The 15,644-nt window shown below is 63.5% G+C and overlaps 1 protein-coding gene across 5 annotated transcripts; it reads right to left on the bottom strand.

The window, feature by feature from the left end:
* Window positions 1-1,174: 1,174 nt before the first annotated feature.
* AIRE (autoimmune regulator) lies at window positions 1,175-15,393 on the bottom strand. Of its 5 annotated transcripts, none has more exons than XM_070488977.1 (15): window positions 14,945-15,368; window positions 12,372-12,974; window positions 11,668-11,842; window positions 11,262-11,417; window positions 10,801-10,887; window positions 10,041-10,154; window positions 8,900-9,042; window positions 8,636-8,716; window positions 7,578-7,693; window positions 6,374-6,473; window positions 5,670-5,852; window positions 4,907-5,025; window positions 4,647-4,779; window positions 2,717-2,785; window positions 1,175-1,572 (listed from the first exon to the last, which is right to left on the bottom strand). In XM_070488977.1, the coding sequence occupies exons 2-15, from the start codon at window positions 12,519-12,521 to the stop codon at window positions 1,492-1,494; spliced, it is 1,707 nt and encodes a 568-aa protein (XP_070345078.1). In that variant the 5' UTR covers window positions 12,522-12,974; window positions 14,945-15,368; the 3' UTR covers window positions 1,175-1,491. The 5 variants fall into 5 exon arrangements, with proteins under 5 accessions (XP_070345078.1, XP_070345079.1, XP_070345080.1 ...); XM_070488978.1 differs by having other exon boundaries at window positions 7,578-7,690; window positions 14,945-15,367; XM_070488979.1 differs by having other exon boundaries at window positions 10,801-10,875; window positions 14,945-15,363.
* Window positions 15,394-15,644: the final 251 nt, after the last annotated feature.

Below are 15,644 nucleotides of genomic sequence, written 5' to 3'. Positions count from 1 at the left end.
CCAGCAAAGGCGCAGAGGGTTGCCAGAGGGGCTGAGCGAGCCAGATGGTGCCCAAGAGGCTGAGGGCTGTGAGTCCTGAGCTGGGATGCCTGTTCCTGCTGTTGCTCCCTGGCTGGCCCTCCCTGGGTAGGAATGCAAACCACTGTCCCAAGTCAGCACACACGTCCCAGCTCTGTCCCCGACTCCCTCCTCAGGTCTCTGAGCCTCAATGTGGTACTTGAACCTCGGGGTCCCTGTGGGTGGGGGAGTTAGGACAGCCCTGCCATCTCCTTCCACCAACACTGACCCAGCTGTGCCAGGTCCTGGGGACGTGGCCGAGAACCGGACAGGGTCCCAGGTCTCCCAGCTGCCATTCCCAGGGGAGACAGACACAACTGGGAAAGAAATCAGTTCTGGCGTGGCTGCCTTTCTGACTGTGGCAGATGCTGTGAGTGAAATAAGGTCCAGTGCTGTCCACCAGGGCCCGCCGTGCCCACTCACAGGACCTCGCGTCTGTCCCACAGACACACCACGCAAGCTCCCATCTCCTCCCCCAAGGGGGTCCCCAGCACACTCCCACCCCTGGCCCCGCCCTGCTTCGTGCTTCTCAGTGGTTACCCTAGGGTCACCTTCCCCTTGTATGTGATCTGTCCCTCTCACCAGAACATCCCTCAGGACCCTTAATACTTAGAAAAGTGCTCAGCATACAGCAGATCCACAACAAAGGATTCTTGGATAAATGACTGACCGAATGAATGAGGAAGTGGCACCAGAGTGGAGATCTCATCTGAGAGAACAGACGTGCGAAGGACCAAGGAAGGAAATTCTAAGCAGAAGGAGCACCCAGTGCAAAGGCCCTGGGGTGGGGAAGAGCTTGGTCCTTTGAGGGACAGAGGAGGCTGGGAGCACAGCAGCGGGGAAGCAGAGGCAGGTGGGACAGACCACGCGAAGGCTTGGGGCCGGGAAGGGCTGGGTTTTTACTCCAGGGCAGCGGGGAGCCACCGGAGCGCTCCCAGCACAGAATGGAGCACACAGAATGGAGCCCGCCGTTCACTTGTGCGTGCCATTGCTGCTCACGGGCATTTCTCTTCCCATTACGGCGAGTTCCCCACCAGCCAGCTCAGCCTGCACTTCAGACACCAGAAATGCAGGGGGACAGACTCCCCCAAACAGAAACACCCCACTGGAGAGCATGTCAGAACCACAGAGAGAGATGTAATTTCAGCGACACGATAGCTTTGTCTCCCCACAAAGACGGGGCCTTGTGGACAAGCCACACGCTGACAGCACTTGGGACGTCACAATTCTTCTCGGTCCTAATCCAGATGGCCTCCGGGAGTGTGGGAGCCTGCCCCGGGTGCATCGCAGAAGGGAGTGGCTGCGAGCACAAGTGGGCACTCATTGGTGGCCGCTGACGCAGGGACGGGAGGGGAGTCCGCTCTCAGCTCGGCCACCTCCACAGGTGCCTCTCCTCCCCCGCCACGCTGCCCCGCCAGCCTAGGCCGTCCTGGATCAGGAGGGGAAGGTGGGCGCCTCGGCCAGCGGGCGCGACATGCTCTGGATGGCCCACTGCAGGATGCCGTCGAAGGAGTGCTGCAAGACAGAGCAGAGGGCAGCGGCTCGGGGCCCTGGCCAGAAGCCCCAGGGGACAGCTGTGCTGACCCCCCACATCTGGCCACCCTGGCCTCCAGGGTCACCTGAAATCATAAACATTGTGCATGAAGACACCATCCAACCGGACCCTCCTATGCAGAGGTGGGGAAACCAAGGCCCGTGGCCTCACGGGACATGTCAGTCGAGGGGACTCCTCATCCAGTGCTCTTCACAGCATCCTATGAGCCCAGGGCACAGCCACCACGGCTGTTCTTCCTCCTGAGGTGGCTCCCTCCCAGGTGGAGAGGCAGGGCCAGCTCCTTCCCTCACTCTGCTTAGGGGCCTGACGATCCAACAGGACTGCAGGGGTCATGGGAAGACCCAATATTCCAAGAGAATGGGGGTGACTTGCACCCAAAGGGGCTTGTGAATCTGTCCCCCATTTCTCTGACCGTATCCGGAGACCCGGCCCCTCCCAGAGCTCCAGTACCTCTGGTCACCTCTTGCCCTCCAGGGGTCCTGGGGGCTCTACAGACACCTGCACTGACGGGGCCCACTCATGCACGGCCCGCCACACAGGGCAGGGCCCCCATGGTCAGCTGGGATCCCCGACGTGCCACACTGGACACCCGAGGAGGACAAGGGTTGGCTACTTGAGTTCTGGAAACGACTGGAGGAGTCTGACCTCCTATCAACAGAAGATGGGGCCTCTAAAAGCCACATTTTCTTCCCAGCAGCCCCAGTTGTCCATCTTAGGGTGGACGGGCCTGGGTCAAGAGGGGGAGTGAGAGATGTGCCAGGGGCAGAGGTTCGAGGCACCCACCCCACACCCGGGGACTGTCGTGGCCTCTGAGTCTGGCTTCAGTGGCCCCGGTGCTGGGGTTCTGCAGGGCTGACCCCCCATGTCCAGGCCCCCAGGACCTCTAGGCTGGCTAGAAGGGGCCAGGGGCTCAGGGTCTCCCCTTGGCTTGTTTGCTCACACGTGGAGGGGCCAGCACCACCCTGGAGTGGTGTGGGCCTACTGTGCTCAGTATGCCCAGAGAGGGGGTCTCCTAGCCACTCCCGTGGCTCAGACACTGGCTGCTGGGGGCGGGGGGAGTGGAGGAGGAGGACCAGGTGTCACCCCCGCCAGGTGATGCATTACCTCGTTCAGGAGGGACTCCAAGTCATCCCTGTGCAGAACGGGCTCGTGACCAGCAGAATCGTCCCCCACCTGGAATCCGGGAAAGGGAAGAGGTCAACCCAACTTCCACAACCCCGCTGGGGACATCCCCATGGAAGCAGGACTCCCTGCAGAGGCAACAGGGCCTTGGGACCGGGTGGCCTGTGCCAGGGCAGTGGGGGAGCTGGGGTGCTTCTCCGGGCGGGGCCCTGGGAACTGAATTCTCACACCTAGCTTCCGGGCACAGAGCAGGGTAGGTGTGAGCAAGCTTGGGGCTGCCTGCCCAGGGCTCTGCCAACTCTGGAAGCTGGCTTCCCAAGACTCCCCAGGCCTGCCAGGCTCCAAATGCTGTCAGCAGCCCTCTGGGGAAAGCCAGGCGACTTAGAGAACCAGCTGGAAGGGACCCTGCCCCAGAGAGGCAAGTGCCTGGTCCGATGCCAGCCATTCAACCGTCCAACAAGCATCACCAGGGCCAACCGTGCCCCTGGGCGAAGAGCCGAGAAGGGAATGAGGCCCCAGCCTCCTCGGCTGGGAGGGAGAGAAGGCCACACTCAGTGGAACCACAAGAAATTGCAGGGTTTGTAGCTCAAAACAGGCAACTGTCAGCACTTCCCCCGGGGTGGGTCTGATAAACACAGGCCCTGCAAGGTGCTGCCAGCCCTGGGCGCCTGAAGGAGGAACACAGCTCCGGGGTGTGGGGGGCACTCAGGAAAGGGTCTGGGGGCCACACCCACATTCACTGACTACCCCTGTGGAAGGGGGCCGGGGAGGGCCAAGAGGGGCTGGAACTTTTTACTCTAAAATGACATTACATGTTACATCCAATGGACAGAAACGGATCTTTGCTGTTAAGAGAAAACAACCCAGACATCAAGGGAGGGAGCATCTTCTGGAGGGAGGGCCCCTCTCCTGGGAGCCAGCTCCACAAGGCTGCCTGCAGTGGAGGCACGTGAGCAGGCTTGGGCACGCAGTGCAGACAGTGGAGATGATGAGAGAGGCTTCCAGAAGGAACAGGATGTGGACAGGTGTGAGCCATGCCAGGTGGTCCACTGGAACCCCCTCGTGGGTAGGGCCTCGGTCAGAGGCTCATCCCCAGTGCCTGGTGCCCTGTCCCCACACAGTGTGTCCAGGGAGGATGAGGCAGAACTGGAAAGCAGGATGGGCATGCAGACGTCGTAGGACTAATCACCACCCCGGGCCCCCAAAGATTCTTGGGGGACAGGGACATCGTCAGAAAGGGCCCTGATGTGGGCAGTCAGGGCAAGACATGCCACCCTCTAGAAGCTCCTGAATGGGGACACAAGGGACCCCCACCATGTTCTGAGGAAGCCCCAGGATGACGGTGGCTCCCCAGCTGGGGCCTTGGCCCGGTTTCTTCCTCCACCAACACATGAGGACGGACTACCTCTCCTGAGGGGCTGCCGGCTGCAGGAAGGGGCTGGAGAGGGTCTCCTCCCCTGGCCGCTGGAGGATTGGGGGCCAGATTACACAGGGGTCACACTCGGTCATCCAGGGTGGGTGCTCCTCCCGGGTGGAGAGCCTCCTTCCTTGGCTCCCCTCACCCCCATTCATACTCCAGGGATCAGAGCTGGGGGGGGGGGGGAGGGGGGAGGCAGCAGTTTAGGGGAGCTGGAGGAGGGTGCCCTAGGGGGCGTAGGGGAGCTCCGGGCATAGCTAGCTTAATTGTGAGACAGACCTGCATCCAACCCGGGGCTTCATAGCCACCATTGCTTCCGTGGGTTTCGTTTTTAAACAGATGTAAATTATCAAAAAGGAGTCGATTGAAACAAAGATACTGTATTTAAATCACCAACACACGGTCAGGGGGTCTGGTGCAAACCTGCGAAGCTGGACCCCCAAGTCTCCCCTGGAGATGGGCTCCGCCAACCCCACCCCGTGGGGCCACCCTCACCTGCGCACCGGGCGCCGCGGTAGCACCGACCTTGGCGGGCCCGGCAGCCGAGCGGGCGGGGCTCGGAGCAGGCGCCCCCTCCACCGGGGCCAGGGCGGGGTCTCCGGAGCACGATCTGCAGCGCAAGACCGCCCTGTGCAGACGGAGGAGAGGCTGCGGGACTGTCTGGGCTTGGCAGCGACAGGCACGGTGGGTTGGGGTGACCCACCCCCTCCGTCCCTCCCTCCGCCCTCAACCCTCCGCCGGAGCCTGGCGCTCACCCGCACCGAGCGCCCGCGGGGAAGTGGCAGCGCCAGTGGAAGGCAGCGGCGCAGTGCGCGCACCGCAGCACGTCCGCCCCGTCCCCGCACACGCCGCACCGCGCGCCGGGCGCCGGGCCCTGCGGGACAGACAGCGCGGTGACCTGGGGCCCTCTGCCCTCTGCCGCCCCCTGACGCCGCCGGGCTGGACGGCGGGGAGGGGCGCGCCTGTGGGTATCCGCAAGGTGCCTCGTTGTGGCCGCCAGACGGTGGGGCCCGCGATTTTGGGATCCTGGCCCCGAGGTCAAGGGCGCCCCAGCACCTTTGGGCTGCAGCCGGGGGAAATGAGGTGTCCCGACCTCACTCCCCCTTGGTGGGCCAAGTCTCCCTCCGGGAACAGGCTGTCCCAGAACAGGAGGGAGGGGCTGTGGGACCTAGGGACTTCCCATACACAGGGCCCTCCCGGCCCTCTTCACTGTCCTGCCTCTCTGAGGGGTGGGGTGGGTGGGGGTTTCAGGAGCAAGGAGAGAATCTGCTGGAGTTCCTCCAGGATGCCCTCCTCCCTCTCCTCCCCCACCTCCTGTTCTGGGCCTGCTCCTCACTGCACCCAGCAGTGACCCCTCCTCAAGGCCAGTCTGGTGACCCCTAACCTCCCCACCTCCCGCCGGCTAACCCCTGTCCCCTTTCTCCCTGTGTGGCTCGCTGCCCTCCTGTTTCAGGTGCCTCTGGCTGCCCTTAGGCCGTGAGCATCCTGAAGACCGCCACCTCACCAGCCCCCACTCACCTGCTGCCCCTCAGGACCCACACACAGTAGGGGGCGCAGGGCCGAAGAGTCCAGCACCGGCAGGGGGGCTGCAGAAGGTGGGGCCAGCAGGTGCTTGTAGGTGACAGCAGCGTCCATCCCGGCCGGGGGCTCCCTGGGTGGTCCCCTCACCTCTTCTCCTGCCGACCTCAGTCCCAGGAGGACCTGGAACCAGAGGTCAGTGCTCAGAGGGGCCACAGGGCATCCTTGCCCAGCAGCATCCAGGGAGTTAGTAACCGTTGGGACCCTGGGAACCCGGGTGGGGGCTGGTGTTGTGGGAGGCATCCCACCCTGGGGTCAGAAAGGCCTGGGTGCAGGTGCCAGCCCCGTGGCCATCACGAGCTGTCAGAGTAAATGTTTGCCATATGCTGGGGCTTGTGTTGTAGCCCTCACATCTCTGCTGCAACAGAACGCTTAAAACATTTCTGGAGAATATTATCAGTGGTCAAAGTGCGTCCCCATGTGGCCGACAGAGCCGACGCCCCCATCAGAGCACTGAGAAATGTAACAGCGGCTGGTGGGGGCTGGTGCCCCTCGGCCCCGAGAGAGAAAGCCACATAGATGTGGCCAGGCCGGGGTGGGGGTGGGGGCACACGCTTCCATGGCTTGGACAGGCCCGACCCACAGGAGTGGCCAGGGGCAGGACTCCAGACTGACGGAGGGCCTGGGAGGGGGCCTGTGCATACCGGGGTCTCAGCAGGCGGCTCCTGAGGCCGGGTCTCCTCTGCCTGGGCCAGGTCCCGCTGGGGTCTTCCCTGGAGGCAGCTGGTGCACCTCCAGGTCCCACTGCTCGCGTCGTCACCAGAGAGGGACATGCAGGGCAAGGCAGAGGGGGCAACAGAGTCCCAAACCCGTCACACAGGGGAGGCCTGAGGGCTCCTCCAGCCCACCCTTTCCTTTTATAGATGGGGAAACTGAGGCTGGGGCTGGGAAGTGGACAGAGCCCCGTGGAAGGGCCTGCCCAGCCAATCAGCAGGAGCCCAGGATGCCTGCTATTGATCCCTGGAGCTGTTCTGATGCGTGTTCCCGAAACACGCAGCAGCCAGTGCCTGACTCTCACGGGCCTTGTCCTGCATGGAGGGTCTCCCTGGCTGGGGTGTCTGTGTCCCTGGGCCCACCCCACCATGTTTCCATAAAGGGGATGGTGCCCAGCACAAGGGGAGACGGTCAGGGCAGGAAGGAAGAGAATGGAAGAATGACAGGCGGTCAGTGTCCACCGGAGCTGACCCATGACCCTGGCTGAACCCTCTCATTTTAGTGGCGCAGCATCTGAGGCTCAGAGATGTGACCTGGTCAAGGTCACACAGCAAGCTGAGGCAGGGCCAGTGCCAGAACTCCACCCAGGCACTCCCCCACCACACAGACGACCATGGCCTGTGGGAGCCAGTGGTGGAGGGCAGGGCTTGGCGGGCCGGGGGTAGGGGCACCAAGACGCAGACTATGAGGGCTGGCGCTGCATGGAGGACGGGCACCCACTGGCTCTTGGCGGTGCAGCTCTGTGGCCTCTGTGCTCCCCAACCCTGACGTGGAGTTGGACCTTGCTGGGGGGTGGGGGGCCAGCTGCTAGTGGGAGTTTGGGCTGAGGAGTATGGGGTGAGATGGGACGCGATGGCCTTTCTTTGCCTTCGGCCTCCATTCTGCTTCACCACCCTCAGGGGCCCCGCTGGCCAGGCTGGGAGGACAGTGTAGCCAATGGGGAGGTGGGATGGGGAGACCCCAGGCCCACTGCCCAGCGACCTGAACCAAGGCCCCCTCCCAGGCGGGCCTCACTTCCCCATCGTGGAACGGAGGCTCTCTGGGCAGCTCCCACTCATGGTCTGTGGATGGAGGCAGCCCTGGAGCCGGGTGGGGTGGCCTGGGTGCTGCAGAGGTGACGGGTGCCAGGCTCACCTGGGGATCTCCTGGAGTGGTGGGGACAGGCAGGCCAGGTGGAAGGCCCGGGGGCAGCCATCGCAGCAGATGAGCTCCCCGCCATCCCGGCACACTGCACACTCGTCCTCGTTCTTCTGACGCAGGTGAGAGACACGTGCGCTCCGGGAAAGCCCGGGATGGGGTGGCGCCCCCCCCCAGAGACCCCAGAATGGCTCCGCCCGCCAGCAGCAGTGTCTCCCACGGGCACCCAAGCCCCTGAAATGCCACCTTGACTGCCTGCTCCCCAGGTCCCCAAGACCCCTTCCATCTCTGAGACTATTCCCACACAGACTGTTCCCAGCTCCGTCTCCCTTGAGACCAGGCTTTCAGAAAGCCTGGTGTCCCATGGGCACCTGTGACTGCACACGCACCCCCATGTAGCCCCCTCCTCATGGGGCAACGGAGCGCAGGCCCAGCCCTGTTTCATTGGCCCAGGGCACCTGCCGCCCCCTCTGCCGGAGGCCTTCACCCTGCTTGTGCCCCTGCCTGGACAGTGCCCACCCTGCCCCCCAGATGCCACCTCCTCCAGAAGCCCCCCAGACTGCCAGGCTGGATAGCCCTGCACAGCAATGAGCATGCTCATTGTAACTCCCCCCGGAGCCCGCCAGCCAGAGAGTTCCTGGGACAGGCGTGGTCCTCCTCCTGGTGCCCAGGGCCCAGCACCGTGCCGGGCACAGAGGGGTCAGGGTCTGCGGCTGGTTCTGTTCATTAAGAAACAGTGCTGGGAGCCCAAGGATGTGCTTGACGCTGGGGTTCCCAGCTCCCAGCAGGGACCACCACCCCACCCACACACGGGGCCAACACCCTGGTTTGAAAAGCCTGGGAGGATCTCACATTCTCTAACTTATTGGAATGGTTTCAAGAATTGTTCATTAACAGAAAAAAATAGTATTAATAAAAAGGCTCCACCCTGTGAACAGAAGCTCAGGCCTCTGTCCTCGTCACCCGATCGAGTGCCCTGTTCAAGGGGCAACGTGGCAGAAGGACCCAACCACGGACGGTGGGGATGGGGGCTACTCCCGTGGTCTGGGCGTTACCTGGTGGAGCTGGGGCTCACTGGGGAGGGCAGGAGGGGCCAGGACTCTGCCCTGCTGGCCTGCCCTCGGATCGCCTCCACCCTGCAAGAGGAAGAGGGAGGGTCACGTGGAGTGGAGGCAGCCAGCGCAGCGAGGAGCCCCTTCAGAGCAGCCCGCAGCCCCCAGCAGAGCTCCTGGCCCAGAGGCAACGCCACTCCTGCTGTGTATGCTGGGGGAGGGCGGGGGCGGGGAGGGCCTCCCCAGGGCGGCAGGGGCATCGCTTACAGGAGCAGCAGTCTGGGTCCCCTTGGCTCGGACCAGGGTCTTCAGGCCGCCGCTGCGAGTCTTGTTCTTCCCCCCACCGGGGTCTTCGAACTTGCTGGGAGTGTAAAACTCCCCCCCAACCTGGATGCACTTCTTGGAGCCCCCTGGGAGGAGATGCTGACTGGCCCCTGCTCAGCTGCGCTGCAGGCCCAGGCCAGCCCGGCGGGCCACAGAGAGGCTGCCCACTCCACAGCTTGCTCTTCCGTCTCCCCCAACCACCCGAGTCAGGTCTGGGGCCGGAGTCCTGGGCACAGGACTCTTCTCTGCTCGGGGCCTGTACTGGGTGAAGCATGTCCACCTAGAATCTCAGAAGGAGACCTGATCTGGAAGTAGGGTCTTGGTAGATGTAATTAGGATGGGCTCACACTGGCCCCTAAGTCCAATGACTGGAGTCCTTATGAGAAGAGGACACAGAGACACAGCGGGGAGGCCCTGTGAGGACGGAGGCAGAGGCTGGAGTGATGCCACTACAAGCCAGGGGACAAGAGTTGCCGGCTGCTGCCAGGAGCTGGGAGGCAAGGAAAGATTCTGCCCTGGAGCCTCCGGAGGGAGCACAGCACTGCCCGCACCTGGATTTTGGAATTTCTGTTGTTTTAAGGCACCCAGTTTGCGGCACTTTTTATAACAGGCTTAGGAAATTCCTGCAGGTGAGACCAGGACCCGCGTCAGCTCCCGGGGGGCCTGCTGGCCCTGGCTGTCTTCAGGGTCCCCAGCTGGTGCCAGCAGAGAGGGTGGAGGAAGGAGGTGGCGCAGGGGACAGGGAAAGAGAAAAGGGGCCGGGGCGGGTGCAGCAGGCTGTGCTGCCCAGAGGGTCCATCAGTCCAGGCCTGCCCACAGACCTCAGAGGCTGTGAGCCAAGACCCCGAAGGGGCCCGTCCAACGGACGGAGGAGATCTAGATGTGGCCGTGGACCACCAGCCTCTCAGAAGGTCCAGGGCCTGCGTGTCCAGGCGCCCCCGCCCCCTCGGGGAGAGCCAGCAGAACTACTCAGGGGGATGCCGTGCCTTGTCCACCGTTCCTTGTCCACCGTCTGCTCTGGGGCCACCAGGGAGCTAAGGGGGGACGTGGACCCCTGGCAGCCCCCCTCCCCAGCACCGTCTACCTGACTCAAACACCTGCTGGATGAGGATCCCCTCCACAGCCCCACGGGCGCCCGGGACGTCCCCAGAAGACATGGCCACGGCTCTCTGGACCGAGGCGGACATGGTCTGAATTCCTGGGGAAGGGAGCACCAGACGGGGGTCCCCAATCAGGAAGATGGCCCCTGAGCACCTCCGCCAGGGACGGCGGGGAGCAAGAGGTGCCTGGGTGCAGAGTCCTTCCTTCCTACCTCCCAGGGCACACAGACAGACAGACAGCCCACATGTACACGCAAAGACGGGCCGTGGGAGTGTGTGTGTATCTGTGTGGTGTGTGTGTCTGTGGTGTGGGGGGTGGTGTGTGGTGTGCGAGCCGACTGAACACAGTGGACAGGAATGAACAGGGACCCAGGGCGTGGCCCTGGGTTGTGCTGGGAGGAGGTGGAGTTCCAGAGCCAGCCCTTAGGTCAGCACCAGGTGACCACAGGAGGTCTCTGGGGCCCCATGCCCTGGGGCAGAGAGGGGACAGAAAAGGGCGAGGCTGCATCCAGGTGAGGGACCAAGGAGGATTCTCTGGAGGAAGCAGAATCTGAGCTGGCCCTAAGGGCGGGGACACTCAACCGGCACAGGTGGGGTGACCCAAGGCGTCCCCTCCTTCCTGGTGTGGCTGTGCAGCCAAGGCTTTGGGGTGAGACGCCAGGCCAGCACGGTCCCAACTCCCACGACGTCCCCCTGGGGCCCCTGACCCTGGCCTCGTAGCAGGGGAGCACGGGCCTGACTCACCGTTGCCCAGCGGGAGGCGCTGGGGCTCTGCGTTGCTGTCCGGCTTCTTGAGGGGCTTGCCCTTCCCGTGGGAGCCTGCGGGGGAAGCTGCGGCAGCCTGGCCGTCGCTGCTGAGGGGCCAACGCCGGCGCCAGCAGGCAGTGGGAGAGCACCAGGGCGGGGTCTCCTGAGCCCCTGGGGTCCCTTTGCTTTCCCGGGCTCTCGGCTCTGATGTCCCATCAGTAAAAAGGAAGTAACACTCCCCTGCCTACTTTACGAGGCCCTGGGGCAACAAGGGGCCACAGGCTCCCTCAGGTGTCCATCTAAATACCCAGAGGGGACCTCTGCAGCCCCCACCAGGCTGGCTCCGGGAGAGGGTGTGCGACAGACGCTCCCGGGGCCAGCTGGGGAGGGGATGTGGTCAGGGAGTGTCAGGCTCCCTGGGGGGATCTGTGACCTCACCAGCTCCTCAAACTGGGTACCTGGGCTGGAGGTGCCCCTCGGGGACAGGGCGGTCGGCGGGGCGGCCCGCGGCTCCTCCAGGGCCTTCCTCTTGGTGGGGGGCCTGGGCAGCAGCACAGGGGCCTTGGGGCCGGCCGGGGGCTTCCTCCCCTTCCGGGGCTGGCTGAGGTCCACATCTGCAGCGCGAGCAGAAGCGGGGCGGGGCCTCATGAGCAGAACCGACACCGGGCAAAGAGGGCGGGGCCTCAGCCCTCTGCTCTCAGAACCCGGCATCCTAGGTGATGCCCAGGGGCTCCCCAAACCCACACCCCCTCATCCTTTTCCTCCTACAGTCCAGCTGGGGCTCAGTAGGATGACGCCAGCGGCCCCAGGCCCCCGGAAGGGAGGCTGAGCCCTCAAGGACCCGGGCCCCAGCCCAGCCCCCACCTTTGGGGAAGCTGTCTAGGATGGGCTGCAGCCGGGCATATTTCTCCAGATTGAAGTCCTTGAAGAGAACCCTCCAGAAGTCCAGGATGACGGCTGCGTCTTGGGTCAGGAGCCAGGAGAGGAGCGCATGGAAGGCCTGCGGGCAGCCCTCCTTCTCCTTGAGACGCAGAGTCTCCTGAAGCAAGAGCGGGGAGTAGGGGGCTCCCTGCCTCCTGCTGGGCGGTACCCGAATCCCCGCTCCACTATGGGACTAGAGAGCAGATGCCAACCCAGAGGGGGCTGCTGGAGACATGGGCACCCATGTCCATCCCTTTGGCTTGGGCCAGGCATGGGGGTTCTGGGGTGTGGGGTACTTGGAACTCATCTCTGGGGATCATCCCCTGCCTTAGACGGAGGGTTGGGGAAGTGGATTGAGGGGGGCCTGGGACTTGTCCTGGAGACCATCGCCTCGTCTTGTGGCTGGGGCCTTGGGGCCAGGGGAGAAGCTCTAACTTGTCCTGGGGGCCCATCCCCCTGGTTCGTGGGCGGGGCATAGCGACGGCGTAGGGGCGACCGGGGCGGGGAGGGGCTTTGGGGGCGGGAGAGTCGGGAGGGGCGGGGCGGGGAGGGTTTGTCTGGAACAACTCTGTCGGGACCCTGCTCCTGGCTCCTGGGCGCCGGCTTGGCAAGGCTCGGGCGCGTTGGGGGTCTGGATTGGGGCCCACCTGGAACTTGTCCTCGGGGACCACGTCGTGGTCGGCCAGCGCGTGCAGCAGCGGGAAGGCGCTGTCCACGGCCACGGCGATCTCGGTGCGGTGCAGCCTCAGGAGGCGGCGCAGCGACGCATCCCCGCCGGCCCGGGCCTCGCTGGCCATCGCGGGTTCTGGGGCGCGGCGCTGGGGGCCCCCTCTCCCCGCCTGGGGTCCCGCGGCCTCTGGGTGCCGCTGGATTTGCGGGTGTCTGGGCCACGTCTGCCTCCTGGCCCTCGCGCTCCTCCTGCCCCGCCGGGCACACCTGGGCGGGCACCTACGCGGGGCTGAGCAGCCAGGCCCGGGCTCTGATATACCAGACTCCCCACGGAAAGAGCAAAGGGCGCGCTGCCCTCGAGCCAATCAGGGCCGGGGGAGCTTCCGGAGGGGCAGGAAGGGAAACTTCCCTGTAACTGAGTAAAGAGAAGGTCTCATCCACCCGCCAGCCCCCATTCGGCACCTACCAGCAGGCTGTCGGCTTTTCTTTCCTTTGTAAAGGAAGCTTCTGATCCCTCAGTGAGGTGGCTGGGACCCCTCTCAGTTCCCAAAATGTGGTCCTGGCCTGCATCCCACAGGGCCCTGTTCAAATGGAGGAAAGCCAGGACAGATGTCCTTAGCCTCACCCAGGCCAATGTCTTGGGCACCAGAAGGGGTTGTCCGGGTGTCCGGCATGTCAGAGAGACCAGGGCAAGAGGCCACCATGGGACTGGGTTTGGGCAGGGTCCCCGGGGGGGAGTGGGCACAGCCCCTGCTCAGAGTCTGAGGCCAGACAGAGGGGTGCTCTGCCGATGGAGGACGCAGGCTGTGACTAGCATGTGTCAGTGGTACAGCACTGGGCGCTGCCTGGAGGCTGTGTGAGGCTGGGAAAGTCGTTTCCTTTCTCCGAGCTGCAGTCGCCTCACCTTTAAAATGAGCACGTTTGCTGGGGGACCCCAGTGCAACCTACTCTGCTTCCTCCAGGTGTGTTAGAAAGTCAAGCTTCGAGAAGGCAGCGGACCCCATGGGCAGACATGCCTGTGTATGAGCCAGGGAGCTCCTGTGTTTGTGGGGCTCACAGCCCGGGGAGAGGCACCCCAGGACCCTTCCTGGGGCCTAGGCTGGGGGATGGCCTAGCCTGGAGGGTCAGAAGCTCCCGGGGGAGGTGGGGAAGGCTTCCCAGAGGGAATTGCAGCAGAGGTTCCCAGGTCCACGTGGCAGGAACAGCATCCTGGGCAGAGCATGCGCAGGGCACAGGACCCAGGCCTCCGAGAATGCTGAGCCCGTGGTCCAGCAGGGTGTGGCCTGGGGGCAGGGGGCTGCGCAAGGGCCACAGAGGGAAGGCCGGTCCATGGGGTCGGGCAGGAAGTGATCTGGTGAGGCTTGTGTTAGAGAGAGAAGCTGGGTGCCTGTGGATGAGGCTGGAGGGTGAGTGCTGGCTGCAGGAGGCCTGGGGACAGGGGCAGCACTGGACTGGGATGGGCCACATGGGGCAAGGGGAGGGGAGGCCCGATTGGACCCATGACCAGTTCATGGGAGTGTCGTCAAGATTTCTCATGTGTGTAGCCCTTTATGTTTTATACTGAAGTGGGGGTTCATGGTGGGGAGCTGAGGGTCCCCCCTGACATGGGAACCCTGTCTTGGTTTGTCCCCTGCCTCCAGGCCTGGGTTCCCTGAAAGTTCAGTTCTGGATTGCTCCAGGGGAGCATTCTGGGGGTGTTCAGAAGCAAGCCCGGGGAGGGCATTGACGGAGGGGGAGAAGTAAGCTCCATCAGCCTGGAGTCGGGGACAGGGAGAAGAGGTGAGGGTCCTGGGAGGTCATCATCTCAGAGAGCCTGGACCTGTGTGTGGAGCTCTCAGTCAATGCAGAGTCAGAACAGGCTGGCTGTCCCACAGAATGTTCTGGGGACTCTGACCCAGGGATGGGGCCCTCGCGCTGCCTGCCTCTGGGGCTCCGAGCCGGCTGGCTGCAGAGCTGTGGGTGGTGGCCCAGAGATGTGTGACTTGGGGGCCTTCCCAGCCCGTCCTGCACTGTGCCTCCTGCAGACACCCAGCGGGACTCCGGAACGGGACTGCCCACTCAGAGTAGCATCCTCTCCCCTGCCCAGGCCGGGCAGCTGCCTATCGACCTGTCCTGCTCTCTCCTGCAAGTGTGTATCTTCTGTAAAAAGATGAAAGGAAGCGCAAACCAAAATCACTCCTAAACCCCATGCCCAGCGGGCTTCCGGCTGTTGGGGAGTGCCTCCAGTCTCCTTGCTCATGTGGGCAGGGGTCCCACGAAGGTAAAGTCACTTCACGTCACGTCTAAAGGCCAGCAGGCTCTGAAATTCCCACACAAAAGCACCCAGGGGTTCCGGGGAACCGTGCTTCTGGCTTTAGGGGGTGGCCAGTGAATGCTGCTCTCCCCTGGCTCAGCGACCCTCTCCCGTGAGCCTCGCTACCTCCAACGTCACTCTGCGCCCAGTGGAACTTGTCCCCTGGGTGGCTGAGTGGTCATCAGGGGATGCCTTAGCCCCAAGACGACTGGTCAAAGGGAACTAAAAACTGCTCAAAGATCGAAGTCTTTGCTTCACCTGTGTAATCCTCGAAATCCTTGCAGGTGTACGTGTGTCGCCGGCCACGCCTGACCACTGCGGCCATCACTCAGCCTCTCTGCAGATTAGCAAACAGGCTCCTGTAGAATTTCGGACTTTCCGCCAGGCCGGGGGTTTCCACGGCAGCCCCTCGCTGCAGGCGCCCTGGAGCTGCAGGGATGCGTGGAGGTGGCCTTCGAGAGCCACGGAGGGGCCGAGGGTGAGGGCCCAGCCGGCCTTCAGCTGGGTCTCTGCCGTCATGGGGTTGAGTCTCAGTTCCTCCAAGAGGCACTGGGCATAGCGACATGCTTGCCACTTGGTAGGCCACCTGCACGCCTCTGTCCTCACCTGCAAGGGAGCGAGCACAGTAGCTCTTCTTATTTACACATCAGACACCACAAGCCCCACCACGCACCAGGCCCTGTTCTGAGTTCTATGCAATTGTACTCAGTCTCAGAACAGGCCTGTTAGGTCGGTGTTATTATTCCATTTTACAGATAAGGACACTGAGCACGGAGAAGTTAAGGAACTTGACCAAAGTCACACAGCTAGTAAATGGCGTTGGATGGATGGTGTCAGGTCCATGCTCTCAGCACACAGGGCTCTCTCCTGGTGCCCAGCGTACATCAGTGTATCAGCTTGCAAAGAGGAGGAAGTACTTCCTGTGTGATGTGCTCAGAGGTCAGGGAGGAGCAAGGTC

This window comes from Equus asinus, chromosome 18 (genome assembly GCF_041296235.1).
Source record: "Equus asinus isolate D_3611 breed Donkey chromosome 18, EquAss-T2T_v2, whole genome shotgun sequence".
Lineage (NCBI taxonomy): Eukaryota > Metazoa > Chordata > Mammalia > Perissodactyla > Equidae > Equus > Equus asinus.
Note: the sequence above shows the minus strand (reverse complement) of the source record. Positions and strands in the feature narration are given on the sequence as shown.

Bases quoted from the DNA above. Each gene is read 5' to 3' on its own strand.
- AIRE (XM_070488977.1), bottom strand. From the start codon at position 12,521: ATGGCCAGCGAGGCCCGGGCCGGCGGGGATGCGTCGCTGCGCCGCCTC. The intron at 10,155-10,800 runs GTGAGTCAGGCC...TCCCTTCCCCAG, and splicing joins GCGCCTCCCGCTGGGCAACG to GAATTCAGACCATGTCCGCC. The intron at 1,573-2,716 runs GTAATGCATCAC...TCTGTCTTGCAG, and splicing joins TGGAGTCCCTCCTGAACGAG to CACTCCTTCGACGGCATCCT.